The sequence below is a fragment of the Egretta garzetta genome, unplaced genomic scaffold (assembly GCF_000687185.1).
Source record: "Egretta garzetta isolate BGI_Z169 unplaced genomic scaffold, ASM68718v1 scaffold130, whole genome shotgun sequence".
Classification (NCBI taxonomy): Eukaryota; Metazoa; Chordata; class Aves; order Pelecaniformes; family Ardeidae; genus Egretta; species Egretta garzetta.
In genome coordinates, this window is record NW_009258284.1 from 756,848 (window position 1) to 772,108 (window position 15,261).

Here is a 15,261-nt window from a genome sequence, read left to right on the forward strand (position 1 = left end):
AAATACAGCCCCGCTCTGCCAAGGAAGCTGCATCGGTCTTAAATACTGAGTTAGACGAAAACTCAGCTCTCAAACCTTGCTTAACGCTGCAGGCCAGTCTTGAAAGCAGAAAGCGATTATGGAATTTCATAGCATCTAGAATCCCAGAGCATCCATCTGTATTTCAAAACTAACCCCGCAACTCCATGAAGGTTTCCAGCTCTGTCCTGCCCTTCGGCTCAGGAGGGCCGTACCCCCCTCACCTAGGGTGCCAGCCTCGGTCAGTGTCAGGGCGACGCAGCCGCTAACCTTGCAGCAGCGGTGCTTATTCAGCCTTGATTCAATTCCTCAACTTGGTCCCAGCTGTAGCATTCTCTCGTTAAATTACTGAACAGATGTCTCTTCTGAACAAAAAATGGCACTGAAACAAAGCCTTCAGGGTTTAGCAAAAGGAATTTTGCTTTTTATTATCACTTTCCTTTGAATACAGTGTCATTTGTGCTTCTGATCTCTGACCAGACATCTTTTTTTAAAAAAAAAAAAAAAGAAAAAGAAAAAAACCACCTCGTCTTTCTCATGTGAACCCCTGGCCTACAGTAACTGCAGCTTAATGATGTGATGGAGAAGGCAGGTAGGATAGCATTTTACTTAAAAATTATTTCCACAGGAAATGATTTGATTTACATTTTTCACGAAATTAGTTCATTCACCAACTGGTTACAGAGGCTACATTTAATTAAAACTAGCCACACAGGTACTTCCTTTCTATTGCACGTTTAGAGTAGGTTCAAGTCCATCACAAAAAGGTTCTTGCAGCCCAAGAGGATGGATGAGTTTAAGGGGATCATAAATGCACATGTCTGTAGCAATTGGATAAAAATTAATCCCGCAAAAGCTGAAATATACTGAAACGAGACAAATGGCTTCAAATAGAGAACCATTTCCTAAAATCCTGACCGCAGGAAGGGCGCTAGTCCATTCCGTTGAGCTGCTGACTGGAGGCCGTAGTTAGGGTTTCTGCGCCGGGGGCTGTGTGTAGTCCTTTGAGCCTGCCGGTGGGGGCGGGGGGCCTGCGGGGTAGTCCCTGGGTCCCGACGGAGGCAAGTCTCTGCTAGGAGAAGGCGTATAGTCCCTTGAGCCAGGCGGGGGTAGCCGTGGGCCGGGAGGGTAATCTCTCGGGCCAGGAGGACCCAGGGGCCGAAAAGGAGGGTGCCCACGTCCATAGCCTCTTGGATCTGGAGGCGGCGGGCCAGGAGGCATCTCTCTCATGCCCAAGGGCGGGCCAGGTAAGAAATCTCTTGCAGCAGGAGGTGGTAAGGGAGCACCACGAACTAGGAGGAAAGGAAAACACGGAGTTAAATGACATCTTGCTTTAACCTCAGCGGCAAAGCTCCTGATTTGTTCCTCATTTCTTTGTTTTTTTGGAGCAGCTTTGGGGTAGGTCACTGTCACACACAGACTTTGCAGGTTGTGAATTATATTCTAGTGACTTTTGGCTGCTGGTTTCCATTTTAGACTAAACAAGGAAAACCACCTCGGCATTAAGGAGGCTTGAAACACCCCACCTGCCCAAGCTCACTGAACAAGACAGCCAGGCCCCACGAAGCATGGGGAAGCTGCACGCTAACGGGTGGCAGAGCTCAGTTGGGGAAGCACAATGGGAAAAGTTAAGTTTCAGCACACAGCAACACAACTGTACCTAGGGGCACAGGAAGAGGTCGAGGTCCAAAGTGCCCACGGAGAGGAGCTGGCGGCGGTCCATAGCGAACAGGCGGTGGAGGCGGAGGTCCCATCACTGGGGAGGCCAAAAAAAAAAAGGGCGGGCCTTTGGCACTAGCGTTAGCCTGCGCAAGATGACGTTATACTTCAGTGTGCGATTCGCTGCATCAGAGAAGTACTGACACCGCTGAACACCTCAACCGCTCACCCGAGGGCCAAGAGGTGGAAGGAGGGGGGGAGGAAGAAAAAACAAACACACCCCAAAACACATTAACCAAGCAGAAAATAGGGAAAGTTACTGCACTATCATTGTCCCTTCACCCAGAACACTGCTTGCACTAGCTAGGAGTGAATGCTTAGTGTACCTTCTGAGAGGACAAGCTTGCTCTAGCTGAGCTGCACTAAAGAAAAGTTCAATCCCTTTTGCAGTGTCCTCGGTGGACACCCCTTTGGTAAAGGGCCTGGCACCGTGAATTACACATGGAATTGCACTTAAATACCACAGGTAAGCCAGCTTCTTGGGATTATTGTTGTAGTCACTCCAAAGTGTTTGCCTGCGGTCCTTAACAAGAAAGATCTCATTTCCTCAATTCCATAAAAACCAGACAGCAACCGTTCATCATTAGAGAAACCTTTTGAGACAGAGGTATAAGCCCTTGGTTAGTTTTGCAGAGCATTTTGTTATTTGGCAGTTCAGAACACCAAGCCTGTTATTCCTCTCCATCAAAGCAGAGTAACACCATGTTCAGCCTCTGAATACTCACTGTAGCTGGTTCAATAGATGAAGGTGAGTCAGTAGTTACACAGGGGCCTTCAGACTCTTGGGGAGAGGGTTGCTTTTTTTTTTTTTTTTTTGACAGCAAGTAAGGATAGTGACAGGATATAGACAAGACAGAACATGATACAGTTAAAGCAGCAGCAGGAAGTACAGTAAATCACGTATTAGAAACGCTTCCTGAAGGTTGGGGTTTTTTCAGCTTACCACTCCATCCATTGCTGTGGAAGGGGAGGAGGTTCTTGGCCCACTACTGATCAGGGATGCTACAGCAGGCCCAAGATCTGTAAAGAGAGACACGAATACATGTGTTACCATGCTGTGGGATAAGGAACATGGTTTATCAAACTACATTTCTGAAGTGAAAGAGTAACTGGAGTCAGCTGCAGTTGGCTGCAGGCCACATAACTTACCAGGAACAGACATCCTTCCAGGTAACTCCGGTGGCCTTCGTGGAGCAGGGGGGCCATCTACCACTGCACCTTAAGGGAAACAAGAACCCCAGAGATCCTAATCAACATGTGCCTGAGCTATTTCTAGATAAAAAAACCCCATCCATCTGTGTGTCAATAAAGCAGGTATCAGTACTTACCACTATCCCTAGAACCAAGGTCAGACCTTGGTATTCTTGAGTTTGTAGCATAAGAGAGAGTTATCATGGAGGGGGAGCTTCACTGCTTACCAAATTCACCCCTTGAGCCTTCCCTCCGAGGAGCAGAAAGGGGCCGCGCAGGAACTTCTATCATCTGTGTGGGTGATGGATTTCCTCCACTCACAGGTGATGGGCCAAAAGAGCCATCTCTGCTTAAAGGCCCTACACCAAGGAAGAAAAAAAACCCACTTGATTTACATTTCTACGATTCATCATAGCCTTATTTTTTTAGGGTATACTGACTCCAAGACCAAAGTTTTGGGAGAAACAGCAGCATTTACCTCGTCGCGGTGGGACTTGGCGATCAGGTCTGCCTGGAGTTGGCTTTACAATTAATGGTCTTTGAAGCATGATGATTTTTTGGTTTACTTCCATTAATCTAATTTTAAAAAAATAAAGATTTTTTTTTTAATTCAAATAATACGCGAGTTCCATTTTTTATAATGTAACAGTATCATAGGCAAACTGCATTGTAAAATATTACAGCTTTCACCAAGAAATCTTAGTTTAACCACCACACTAATTTTATACAACTATTAAACTGTTAACTATGCACTGCATGTTCTGAGTAAGCAGGCTAACTGAGCACCTTGCATTGTTTGAGCTCATTCTCTCCCAGGCAACAGAGTGTGTTCAAAGAGCAATAAAAATGGTCTGTACTGGACTTACTTTTGTCTCAGGTTGGCTGCTTCTCTTTTTTCTTCAGCCAGAGCTCTCTCAGCAGAGCGGGCAATAAGCTATTAGGGAAAATTTTGCCAACTGCATTAACTGCACCGACCTGAAGTCACATACAAACTGTTTGCATCAGAAAAGGAAGAACATTCTTACCCAATTGTCATGTGCCTTTTTCTCATGAGCAGCAATCTGAGAAGAAAAGAAGCGTCTTAGCTTATTTTTGTCCAGCTACTAGTATGCAGTAAAAGGTGACGAAGGAACCATCAAGCAGGAAATTTACCTGGTTTTTGTAAGATCTCTCTGTTTTTTGCAATTCTTCTTCCATATCTTGGATCCTTTGCCTGTAGAAAAGGAAAAGGAGGGGAAGGAGAGAGGTTTAAATTGATTTCCTTCAACACCTGAAATAAAGGAAAATAACAGTCTTCAGAAACTGAAGTTACTTGTAAACTTTCACTTCCTCAATGGCCAGCACAGCTTTTTCATCCGCAGCAGACAATTTCTGCTCCTTCTCCTGACGCTCATACTCTTCCTGGGTTAGTTTTCTGTATGGGGGGGGGAAAAAAAAAGCACCATATATATATATATTCCACCATCCAATATCTACTACAATTCACAATCAGCGTAGTCCCCTGCTAACAACAATGGTATCAGAATCTATAATAATGTGTGAGAATACAGAAAGAGAATGAAGAAAGATTTTAAAAAAAAAAAAAAAAAAAAAAAAAAAAAAGGAGAGAGAGAGAGAGCAAGAGCAAGAGCTAGGATCATTGATCAGGGAGTTTTATCTACATCGATCAATTTTTTCCTTTTAATGAAGTAAAATGTAAATTGGAACCAGGATCAATGCAGATTTTTCTCATGTGAAACTGCCTTTATCATTAGAAAGCTACAGGCAATTACATGCGCGCCAGGACACGAAAATAAAAAAAAATTTAAAAAAAAAAAAAAAAAAAAAAAAAAAGAGACAGAAATTCTGTCTTTTGAAACCAACAGACAAACCCTTTGTGTATAAAACCTGAAAATTAAGGACACACGAGTTGACTGGGAAGTTCTGCCAGTATCTAAAGATTTGTCAGAATTCAACAGTTGCAGACAGTTCATCTCTTCAGATTCTGTAGTTCACTTTCCAATTCTACAAATGGTAATCCAGATTTACAAAGGTACAAACAAGGAAATACGCAGAACTGACATCTAACCAAGGGAAATGAAGAAATGAATGTGTAGTGATAAATACACATTCAATAGTCATCAACCATGTGGCAAGAAGGTTTTTTCAAGTATTCTCCATGCCAATTTATTACATCACCAATTTCCAAAGTCTTTTAATAACCTCATGGTTCACTAATTTTTTAATTTTTGACATTTTTCTGGAAGTATTGAAGAGGTCCATACTGTGTTTCTAACTTACAAGTGCTATCCCACAAATATGGAATCATTAAACTAGTAGTAAGTTGATTACTGCTAATAGCCAGTTCAACATTATCCATGTCCTTCACTACCTGTGGAAACAGTTTTCCAAAAAAAAAAAAAAAAAAAAAAAAAAAAAATTGCAGGAAGTCCTTCATTTGAATCAAGAAGTTAGTTACAGGCAGGGTAACTTCCCAGAAATTTTGGAAGGAGTAAAAATCCTTGAGAGGTCAAGATCAAGTTTTCCTTGAAAGGTGGGCTATCCTTTACCTCTCCATTATGTGTTTACTATGCCTGGATCATAAAGTTATGTCAGGCAGTTTCACTACTGAGGTGCTGTATAGCCTCAACTCCTTAGCTTGTTCCAAACCTTTGCTTCCCCCAGCCTACACACTTGAACCTTAGAAGTTTCAGTTGCTTCTCCACCACAATTCCAGCTTTCCTAAAGCATTTAGCTGAAAATGTCCTGGAATCCTCTCTTAAGTTTTCCCCACAAAATTGAGATGGTATTACAGATATTTCAGTAAGTAAATAAATGAATAATAAATGAGGAACGAACACAGATACAGACCTAGTTCTTCACTGCTAGCAATTCATTCATCTCATCTACCACCATGAACTCAACCTTAATTTAGCCCTTTGAGAATGCAAAAAGCTCACAAGGCTAAAATCCTAAGTTTCTGCATTATGAGAATTAGACTCATTGAACACTGAAGTACTGAAATGGTAGTCATCACCTTTCACTCCAAATACAACTTGAAGTTATTTGACCTCACCGAGCACAGAGCATTTGAATAGTGCATATGATAGAACATGCTATGTTGTGGAAGAGTAACGAAAGCCTTACTTCTGGAGTGCCATCTCCTTCTGCTGGTAAAGTTCACCAAGAATCTCCACTTTCTGCTGTAGTGTTTTGCACTCATTTTCCAGCCGAGCTTTGGCTGACTGGAGCGAACAGGAGTCATGTTCTAATTTTTTTATTTGCTCTGTTGGAGAAGCAAAGGTAGGTGAAGAAGTTGAAGAAGGTAGCAATGAGAACTGTTATGCCTCTCAAACGCTCTGTTTCTTTTTAAACCACAAATGTCATTTCATCCTAAGCAACTCCTTTGCTAAGCCTACCTTCCAGCTCTTGTCTTGCTGTTACTTCATCACTCAGTTTGGATTGCAGAAGATTTCTGTCTTCTTCAACTATGGATAACATAGTTTTTACCTGAAAAGAGGAGCAAAAGTTTATGATCTGAGGCATAGTAGTAATGTGGCTGCATTTATTAGGTATCTTGTGCAGCATACCCTGGAGACATCCATCATCTGCTTAATCTGAGTCTTCATCTTCTCATTCTCGTTATCTAGAAGAGAAAAATATATTTGTTTTCCCTGTTTCTTAACCCCAATTCCCTGGACTCCACAGCTGTTAAAAATAGCACTTTCTGCATTTTAATCTGGGATAGGTCTCCTCACATGGTCAAAAAAGAAGGGGAGGGGGGAAGGTGGGGAGGAAAACACAATCGCAATTCCACGACCAGCAGAACATAACTAGAAGATGTATTCCAAAAGGCATTCAGAAGATTCCTTCTTGTTACATCTTCTAGCCACCACACTAATATCAATACAAATGCGCTGTTATTGGACATACCACCTGAAAATCAAAAAGTGGGAATTTCCAGCCCATATATAACATACGGTTAGAAAAAAAGGAAAATTTAAAAAGATTTCAAAACCACAAATGTAGCAAATACATGTGCAACATCAGGAATGACAAACTTCCTGAATAGTTTTGAAAATGTCTATTTCAGTCTTTCAGATTTAAAAGATGTGATTAAGATGTATGTGGATGAAAAGCTGGACATGAGCCGGCAATGTGCGCTGGCAGCCCAGAAGCCAACCGTGCTCTGGGCTGCATCAGGAGAAGCGTGGCCAGCAGGGCCAGGGAGGTGATTCTGCCCCTCTGCTCTGCTCTGGGGAGACCTCACCTGGAGCCCTGTGTCCAGCTCTGGAGCCCTCAGCACAAGAAGGACATGGACCTGTTGGAGTGGGGCCAGAGGAGGGCTACAAAAATGATCCAAGGGCTGGAGCACCTCTCCTATGAGGACAGGCTGGGAGAGTTGGGGTTGTTCAGTCTGGAGAAGAGAAGGCTGCGGGGAGACCTGATTGCGACCTTTCAGTTCTTAAAGGGGGCCTATAGGAAAGATGGGGAAAATCTTTTTAGTAGGGACAGCTGTGACAGGACAAGGGGTAATGGTTTTAAACTAAACCGGGGTAGGTTTAGACTGGATATAAGGAAGAAATTCTTTACAATGAGGGTGGTAAAACACTGGAATGAGTTGCCCAGAGAGGCAGTGGAGGCCCCATCCCTGGGAACATTCAAGGCCAGGTTGGACGGGGCTCTGAGTAACCCGATCTGGTTAGCGGTGTCCCTGCTCCCTGCAGGGGGGTTGGACTAGATGACCTCTAGGGGTCCCTTCCAACCCAAAACATTCTATCATTCTATGATTCTATGATTATGTAAATTATTTATCTAACCGGGAGGTAAGCACAATACTCATTAAAAATTCATATTAAAAATAAATGTAGCATAACAACAAAGCTGAGATTCTCAGCTTTGGAATGTTCTTAATTGCTAACTTTTTAATGCAATCTTTAAAACGGTGTCATTACACTTACGATATGCCTGAACGGTAATCTAAAAGCAGTTATAGGCCCTTTTAATGGTCTCTCCCTTAATCACAGAATCACAGTTAGGAGATATTGTGTGTCGTCTGAGGATTAAAGCTGTCAGTCTCTCAACCCACAGGAACAGATTCCCTTTGTTCCCCGTATGACATGACATGACCGTACCACTGCATACACTTTAGCCACTGGCCATATCAACCAGCAGGTAGGATTACTGTACCTGGCAACTCTCCGTTGGCCAGATCGTCTCCTGCGCTCCATTCACGCCCTTCACCATCCTTCTTGGCCTCAGATGCTGAATCCATGTCAAGCTGCTTCAGCTGCATAATGCAGTTAGTTAAAACCTAGTAATGAAACCAAAGGTTCACTGAAGCAGGATCGCTCTGCATTTTGTTAAGCATTCCAAAGTATTTTATCATGTGTAATCTTTAAAGCAAGCTTGTTATTAAGAACCTACTTCTATTTCATTTTCCTTGTAGGCGAGTGCTTCTTCTATGTCCTTCTGAGACTTCTGATACAGTTTGATCTGCTCACTGAGCTCAGTATGCCTCTCACTCCAACCTTCAGCTTCTTTCAGCAGCTGTATGAAGCACCAAGGCAAGATGATTACTTGTTTTATTTTTAGTAGAAGATATATGTAATTAAAGTTTATTTTACTACCAGCTCTGGTGGTAACTGGTCACCACAGATCACAGATAAAGGGTAAGCTTCACAGTTATCACACACATCACTAGTCAATTGGTATAACTGGATGCTGGGAAATCTTTCTGCAATTTATATTAGGTGATTTTAAAAATTGGACATTTTCTCAGCTAATATGCCAACATCAGAACGGAACTGCTCACACACTTCAAAATATGACGAATTGATTGCAGTCCAGAGGTAATCGAACCATATTCCTTAAAAAGCCTGCTACTTCATATATGGAGAAAGAAAACAGACAGATATTTACAATTATCTGTAAAAGAACTGTCATGGCATTTCAGGGCTAAAGGCTCTGCCCTTTTAGCTTAGCTTCAGAATTGCTTTTCAGCAATTCTTTACCATGACTTCCTTCAGTCCTGACCCCGAGCAGCAATCTCTCGACCATGCAGCGACCACCACATCAGCACAGGCTTTCTGTGAAGTTGCTGACAAAAACTGAGTCACCGGAACTGGCAAAGCCTTCATAGTGAAGACACATGGCTCACCTGCACAAACAGCCTGTGCAGGCAGGTGTGAGGGTTTTAAATTTTATCTTAATCATATGAAATATGGAATTCTGACATGTTAAGAAAACGGAGACACACTGAAGTTATACTCAAGAAAACTAGGAATAAAGCCCAGATATTTCCTTCAAAAGAGAAACACAATTGCCTGGCCCAGGCATAACTTACTTGCTCCTTGCTCTTTTTCAGCCTAGCATTCTCTTCCTGCACATGATGAAGCTCAGATTTCACCTTTTCTTCACTTAGTTTAGCTTCATTAAGGGCTATCTGCACCTATATATGAAACAAAAACGAACAAAAAGACAAAGTCAAACTGTAATGGACCGAGAGCTATGTATTAATGCAAAAGAAAAAGGTACATATGCACAAACAACCTGGAATCTGCCAAGCTAGCATTTTCAATTACATCCCAGATATGAATTTTCCTGGTACAAGAACCTGTATCTGTGACTGTTAAGAGGGCATAGATAATGCTTTACCTCTGAGAGCTCTGCAGAATGCACACTGATAGCCTCTTGAAGTTTCTCCAAGGATTTCTGGGTTTCAGAGATCTATATAAGAAAAAAATGAGCAGTGACTTTGTATTAGCCTGGTACATGCCTTAGACTAAGTGTGTAATTACCTTACCTGTATATTTCAGAAGCATAAAAGGAAAGTCAAAACACCAACAAATTTCCATTTAGAGCAGCCATTAGACTAGCAGCAACACAGTGCTGCCTTATCAGCAAGGCAAGGTATAGAAACACACAGCACATAAGAATCAACTTCCCCCTGTGACTCTGCCTATCTGTGACTGCGAAAGTTCCCTGTACACCTGCACAGTCTAGAATGAAAGTACCACGTGCTGCTGTCGTTAGCAACAACCTTTGATCAAAACACCAAAGAACTTGTTGGCACTCACCATTACTATAGAAAACTAGGCTTTAAAAAAAAAAAAAAAAAAAAAAAACCACCTCTAACTCTAGACAACAAGAATGACAGGCAGCTTAAGAGATCCTCACACTTATTATAGAATTTAGATGCTTCCTCTAAGTAGAAGAAAATGTCTCTTACCAACCTGAAACCTTCAGCCCATATTGTTAAAGAACTTCCTGACTCTGACTAGGAAGTATTAAGACTAGATCATGACCCGAATACATACATTGGTGTGTGAAAGTGCATAGCCATACAAGTTCATCAAGATCTTACCAAAAAAAAAAAAACAAAACCCAAACCCCCAAACAAACAAAAAAAACCCAACCACCACCAAGCAATCAATACGTTCTCCCTCTTGAGCTTGGGACGAACCTAAAATTACATTTCAGCTCTCTTTTTCAGTTGATTCATCTTGTTTGCTTTACCTCTATCTGTTTACCCATCAGGTTGTGACCAGCTTTTAGCACACATTAAGGACAATATAAGACATTAATGTGATTGCGCTTGCCTTGTTCTGCTTCTTCTCATTCTTTTTTCTCTCTGTTTCAAGCATTGTGTGCAGATTTTTCACTTTGTCATCTAGCTGACGATTTGCTTCTTCCAGTTCTTTGACAGTGTCCTAAAAAAAAAAAAAAAAAAAAAAAAAAAAAAGAGTAAGAGACCAAGTAAAGCAAGTTATTTTACTGATGTTTTTTGCTTTCAGTACAGAGACAGTTAACTGTTTCTTACCTTAAGCCCTGCAGTTTCATCGGAGAGAACGTCTTTTTGTTCTTGTGCCACTTTCACAGATTCCTTTGCTTCCTTTATCTAAGCACAGAAACAACCAAATAGAACTGAGGAAACTCTAAACATAATATTCAGTAAGAACAGAAAATAAAAATATAGTAGCTTTTGTATTGACTGCGTCATTAAACTAATAACAGAAAACTAGGAAGCAAAAGACAAGAACCTTGAACAATACCTTTTGATCATATTCTGACATCTTTTCTAAGATTTCTGTTTTTTCTTGTAGCAGGTTTTTAATCTTTTCAGCAAGCTGCTTTTCAGTCACTAGGAAGAAAAAGAAACCCTTACAGTAACCGTACTTCACATCCTGGGGGGAAGAAATCAGAGCTATCGTTACTACCACTTTAGGGAACATTCTCAAGTAAAGACAGTCAGCCCCTTCTGCAGGAGTCTAAGCGTTTCCAGCTTTCATTTAAAGTTAGGATTGAAAACAAGACAGTAAAGCACTGAAGGCCGACACAAAGCATAGAGCTCTTGCATCCACTTCACAGAAGCTGGTCAGAGAATGCAGAGCAGAGCAAGGTGCTGGCTACACCCAGATGAGGTGTGTTCAAGGGAAGAATTGGCAGCGAGGATGTCGGAGCAAGTCTCAGTCCCACTGACACTCAGGGAGACACAACACCTTCCCTAAACCACCACCTCTTCCTGCTGTACTGAAACAATGTTTGGTCAGCAAAGATAACAGGATGAAAGCTCTGAAAGACCTACTGGGAACAGAAAACAGACTGTCAGCTAGCATACAGCATAAGCAAGCCTCAAGGAACTGCACGGCTTTCTAACAGACACCATTGCTCACACACCTCAAAAGGGCTATGATCGAGGAACAGTTCCTTAGGCATGTATTTTTTTTCCCTCAATCAGCCCTCACAATTCAACCAAACTCATTAACATACTTAAAATTATTTTATTGCAAATTAATTTGAAGAAATAGCCAATTGTCATTCTTTTTCAAGTCCTATACCACCCCCGTACTTGAACATCCCAAGTCCCATTTGCCTCACAGCAAACTGCAGCACAAACAGGAAGCACTGGTTGTTCCACCTGCACCCCACGGGGTGTAATGGCAACAGCTGCTCCTCCTCGCCCTCCCACGGGAGGGCTCTGGGGCCAGGAGGTCCCCAGCCCTGCTTGCTCTGGGGAGAGGAGAGCCAACAAGCGACTGCTGAGGTACAAGGGAGGGGGAAGGGATCCCTGCATTAGCTTGGTCTCCCAATTTTACTACTGTGATGAAGAGTGGATAACAGATTTTATCTTTGGGATTCCAAATGCAATCTATTTCTTAATGCATTTTTGTCACTGTTAATATTCCTCAATTTCAGATAAAGACTTTCATAACAATGTGAACTTTGTCATGCTTGAAGAATATTTGTTTGCTCTTAGCTTTAGTAGTTTCCATATAGTATTATGCAGAATAATATTTAGGGGGAAAAAACAAAAGGGCATTAATCTGTGATCCTCTTTTTTTTTTTTTTTTTTTAAGGCAGGCTGCTAAGTAATTTCTACAACACCAAGACCAATGTTTTTCCCCCTCCAATAGTATTTGATTAGCAGCACAGAAATCTCCTTACAGACCCAAAATGGATTTTTTCAGCTCATCAGTTCTGCATTAATTACATAGAAGGAAACTGCAGTGTAACTACAATGAAACTAGAGAGGAATGACAGGTAAGTAGCATGGTTTGTGAAGAGGGAACAGGCAGAGAGTTCGTGTGAAGACAATTCTTTCACATTTTTTAATTTCAGGAATTTCAGCAATTGCCCTACTTTGAATTCTATTTCCTCTCCATTCGGTACACTTTAATTTTATACCCTTGAAGCTCTAGAAACACCCTTGTAAAAAGTGATGCACTAGCCCCAGGAGTACCTGTGTATTTAGGTCTACACTTAGGTGGTCTCTTTGCAACTTCACAGCAGGCAGTTTCAGGCTCCCTTCAATCCAAAAAGGCAAGAGGAACTAGCCACCGATTTGTGAGAGAAGCAACAAGCAAAAGCAGATTCACTGCTAGTCAGAAAACCAAAACAAACTCTGCCCCACTATCATTGTACCAACAAGCCAATGGATGACATTTATGTGGAACAAGGCGGAGCTTTTCCTTGCCCTTTTCTTCAATTTGCAGGTGTGAGCTGCATTGCTTCTCCTAATCAAAGCATTATCGAAAGCAAAGTTTAAATCCTCGGATGCAAATAGGTATCATCCACCAGCCGAGCTTACACCATTAACCCCAAACTTAGCATTCTCCTTGAAAGGCAGTGAAGATTGACACTTGGTCCTTTGAAACAACCTTCAAAACTTTTACGTGCCTAAGCATCAAGTACACCGAAAAGCACAGAGAAACTTACCTTGATATATTCTACTCTTTACCTACAGAAGAAAAAAACAAAAGTTAGCTACAGAAGTGAAAAGTTTTGTTAGTTTTTCCTATAGAAAAAAGTCACCGCACATATGTGGACTAAAGCAGCATATGGAAAATACATCTATCACTGCCAACAAGAGTGTTGAATAACACTACAAACAAGCTTAAGCTGTTTTCTAATAAAAGCTTCTAGGTTAATGCCCTGTCCGAGAGCCTTCGTAAACATCTGTTTACTCAGTCGCTAAAAGGATAGCAGTGACTGCCCACATCCAATTTGCAACAAGGAAAATTAAGCCATTTTGCATCAAACAACAGTCAAGAACTTGCAAACAGAATAAACACTTGCGTCCCAGTTCTGACCCATTTAAAGCAACGTATGTTTACGTGGCAGCTGCTCATCTTGAAACTAACACCGTTAAAGAATTTCAGAAGCTTTCTTTTTATCCTGTTGTATTAACGCTGTTTTGCATTTGAAACCAACCTAGTGTATTCAGTATCAAAACAAAGCAAGGAAAAAAACTACCAGTGTTCTTAAAGATAATATTTAGTTTTAACGTATTTGTGTCAAGCAAAGATAAAGCATTCCACAGACCTCCAGAGCATATCATCACTCAACCGGACAGCTGTAAAATAAACTGTCCTGCCTGACTTTCATCTATTAGTTAGTTCCCAAGGAGATGCACCGCTATACTCAAGAGCTGGGATGGTATTTTTCTTGCACAGAAAATTATCCGTGTAGGAAAGAGGAGGACAAATGCAGAGTGAGGGACAGAGTGGGGAAGGGGCTCTCCAGTGAGAATTAAGATTGGGTGCTTAGGGTCCTAAACGCAGCACCTACAAGCAGGTGGACAGTATGACGACGGAAGGATTAACTGCTTGTTTTTGAGACAGTCAGCAACTGGCTCAAGCACATGGAAAGCTTCTCATTTCAAAGACATGCTGACCCTTTCCTCGGCCTTCTTGATTTATATCATACTCCCTTATTTTGCTTTCAAAACTGCCCCTTACTAAAAGAAAAAAATCTCCAATTAATAGCTTAAAGGAAACACTTCTTCGCATGAAGAAAATTACAACTTACTTTAGCTGCTAAGGCCAGCATTTAGTTCACATTAATGCTCTAAATGGAAAAAGTAAAAACGCGAAAGACTACATACTGCTTTGACCCCAGTAACGCTGGAACAGTTTAACCATACAAAAGACCGCTCAGTAAGTGAAATATCAGCAGGCTTGCAACGCATTAAGTATACTCACTGAAAGGCAGGTTCTCCAGAAAATTACAGCAAGCGTGGCAATTCCCACTAAGGCAGTGATAATAACAGGCTCCCATGGAAGTCCATGGAAATCAGGCCCAGGGCGAATTTCCTCAGGCAAGGTAGCAACCAACTGAAAACCAACGACATTAACAACTATGAATATGTTTTTATGAAATACTCAGGCAAAATAAGCAGTCTGCCAAATGCTTTTATTCCTGTCATAAAACCAGAGAACCATCTAGAGCTTTCTTGCAGTTTTTCTGTAAACCGAAAATGAAGAAAACCACAAAGCAGCTTGGTGCTTGCATTTCAACTCAAAAGTCTGAGTATCTGGAAGACACCTGACAGTTAACAATCCGCTGGCAAAGAACATCTACACCAAAATAAGCTGATACACACATTTTGCGTTACACAGCACTAGCAGTTATTTGATCCGTTTCCAAATAAAGCTATAAGGATGGAAAAAATAGAAAAAAAAAACAAACCAAAACAGCTTTACATCTGGACATTTGTAATGATCCAGTAAAAGCAGCTCAGATCTCTTCCCTGCTGCCACCCTGGTCACAGGGTCATGTATCATGTGTCTCGTCATACGCCTCTCCGAAGGCCATAGAGCACCAACCGCCTGAGAAAGGTGTGAATACCTGGTTCAGTCTGCAGGGCTGATACAGACGCGGTGCTCGGAAAATAAACTGTGTGAGCCACACAAACCCCCCTGCCTTCTCCCTGGCTGTAACTGGCAGACGCGTCAGATTAAAACGGGGGCACACACTTCCCCCTGCAAAGCCCAGCCGAGGGGCGAGCAGGTGCCTTCGCAGGCGCCCTCTCCCCGCAGGCGGCCGGGAGCGGGGAGAGGCCGGGCAGCGCTG

At 41.9% G+C, this 15,261-nt stretch overlaps 1 protein-coding gene across 1 annotated transcript in view; it reads right to left on the reverse strand.

The window, feature by feature from the left end:
• Positions 1–256: 256 nt before the first annotated feature.
• MIA3 (MIA SH3 domain ER export factor 3) overlaps positions 257–15,261 on the reverse strand; it is a 28,161-nt gene continuing 13,156 nt past the window's right edge. Inside the window, exons 6-27 of the mRNA XM_035892349.1 lie at positions 14,391–14,522; positions 13,126–13,147; positions 10,962–11,050; positions 10,730–10,807; positions 10,509–10,619; positions 9,565–9,636; positions 9,254–9,358; positions 8,335–8,457; positions 8,098–8,221; positions 6,498–6,553; positions 6,327–6,417; positions 6,055–6,193; positions 4,241–4,342; positions 4,081–4,141; positions 3,954–3,989; positions 3,795–3,862; positions 3,407–3,504; positions 3,156–3,287; positions 2,887–2,955; positions 2,681–2,757; positions 1,679–1,823; positions 257–1,310 (exon numbers count right to left, since the gene is read on the reverse strand). Of these exons, the coding sequence (XP_035748242.1) occupies positions 988–1,310; positions 1,679–1,823; positions 2,681–2,757; positions 2,887–2,955; positions 3,156–3,287; positions 3,407–3,504; positions 3,795–3,862; positions 3,954–3,989; positions 4,081–4,141; positions 4,241–4,342; positions 6,055–6,193; positions 6,327–6,417; positions 6,498–6,553; positions 8,098–8,221; positions 8,335–8,457; positions 9,254–9,358; positions 9,565–9,636; positions 10,509–10,619; positions 10,730–10,807; positions 10,962–11,050; positions 13,126–13,147; positions 14,391–14,522 (2,253 nt within the window). The 3' untranslated portion in view covers positions 257–987. The remainder of the gene's footprint in view (positions 1,311–1,678; positions 1,824–2,680; positions 2,758–2,886; positions 2,956–3,155; positions 3,288–3,406; positions 3,505–3,794; positions 3,863–3,953; positions 3,990–4,080; positions 4,142–4,240; positions 4,343–6,054; positions 6,194–6,326; positions 6,418–6,497; positions 6,554–8,097; positions 8,222–8,334; positions 8,458–9,253; positions 9,359–9,564; positions 9,637–10,508; positions 10,620–10,729; positions 10,808–10,961; positions 11,051–13,125; positions 13,148–14,390; positions 14,523–15,261) is intronic.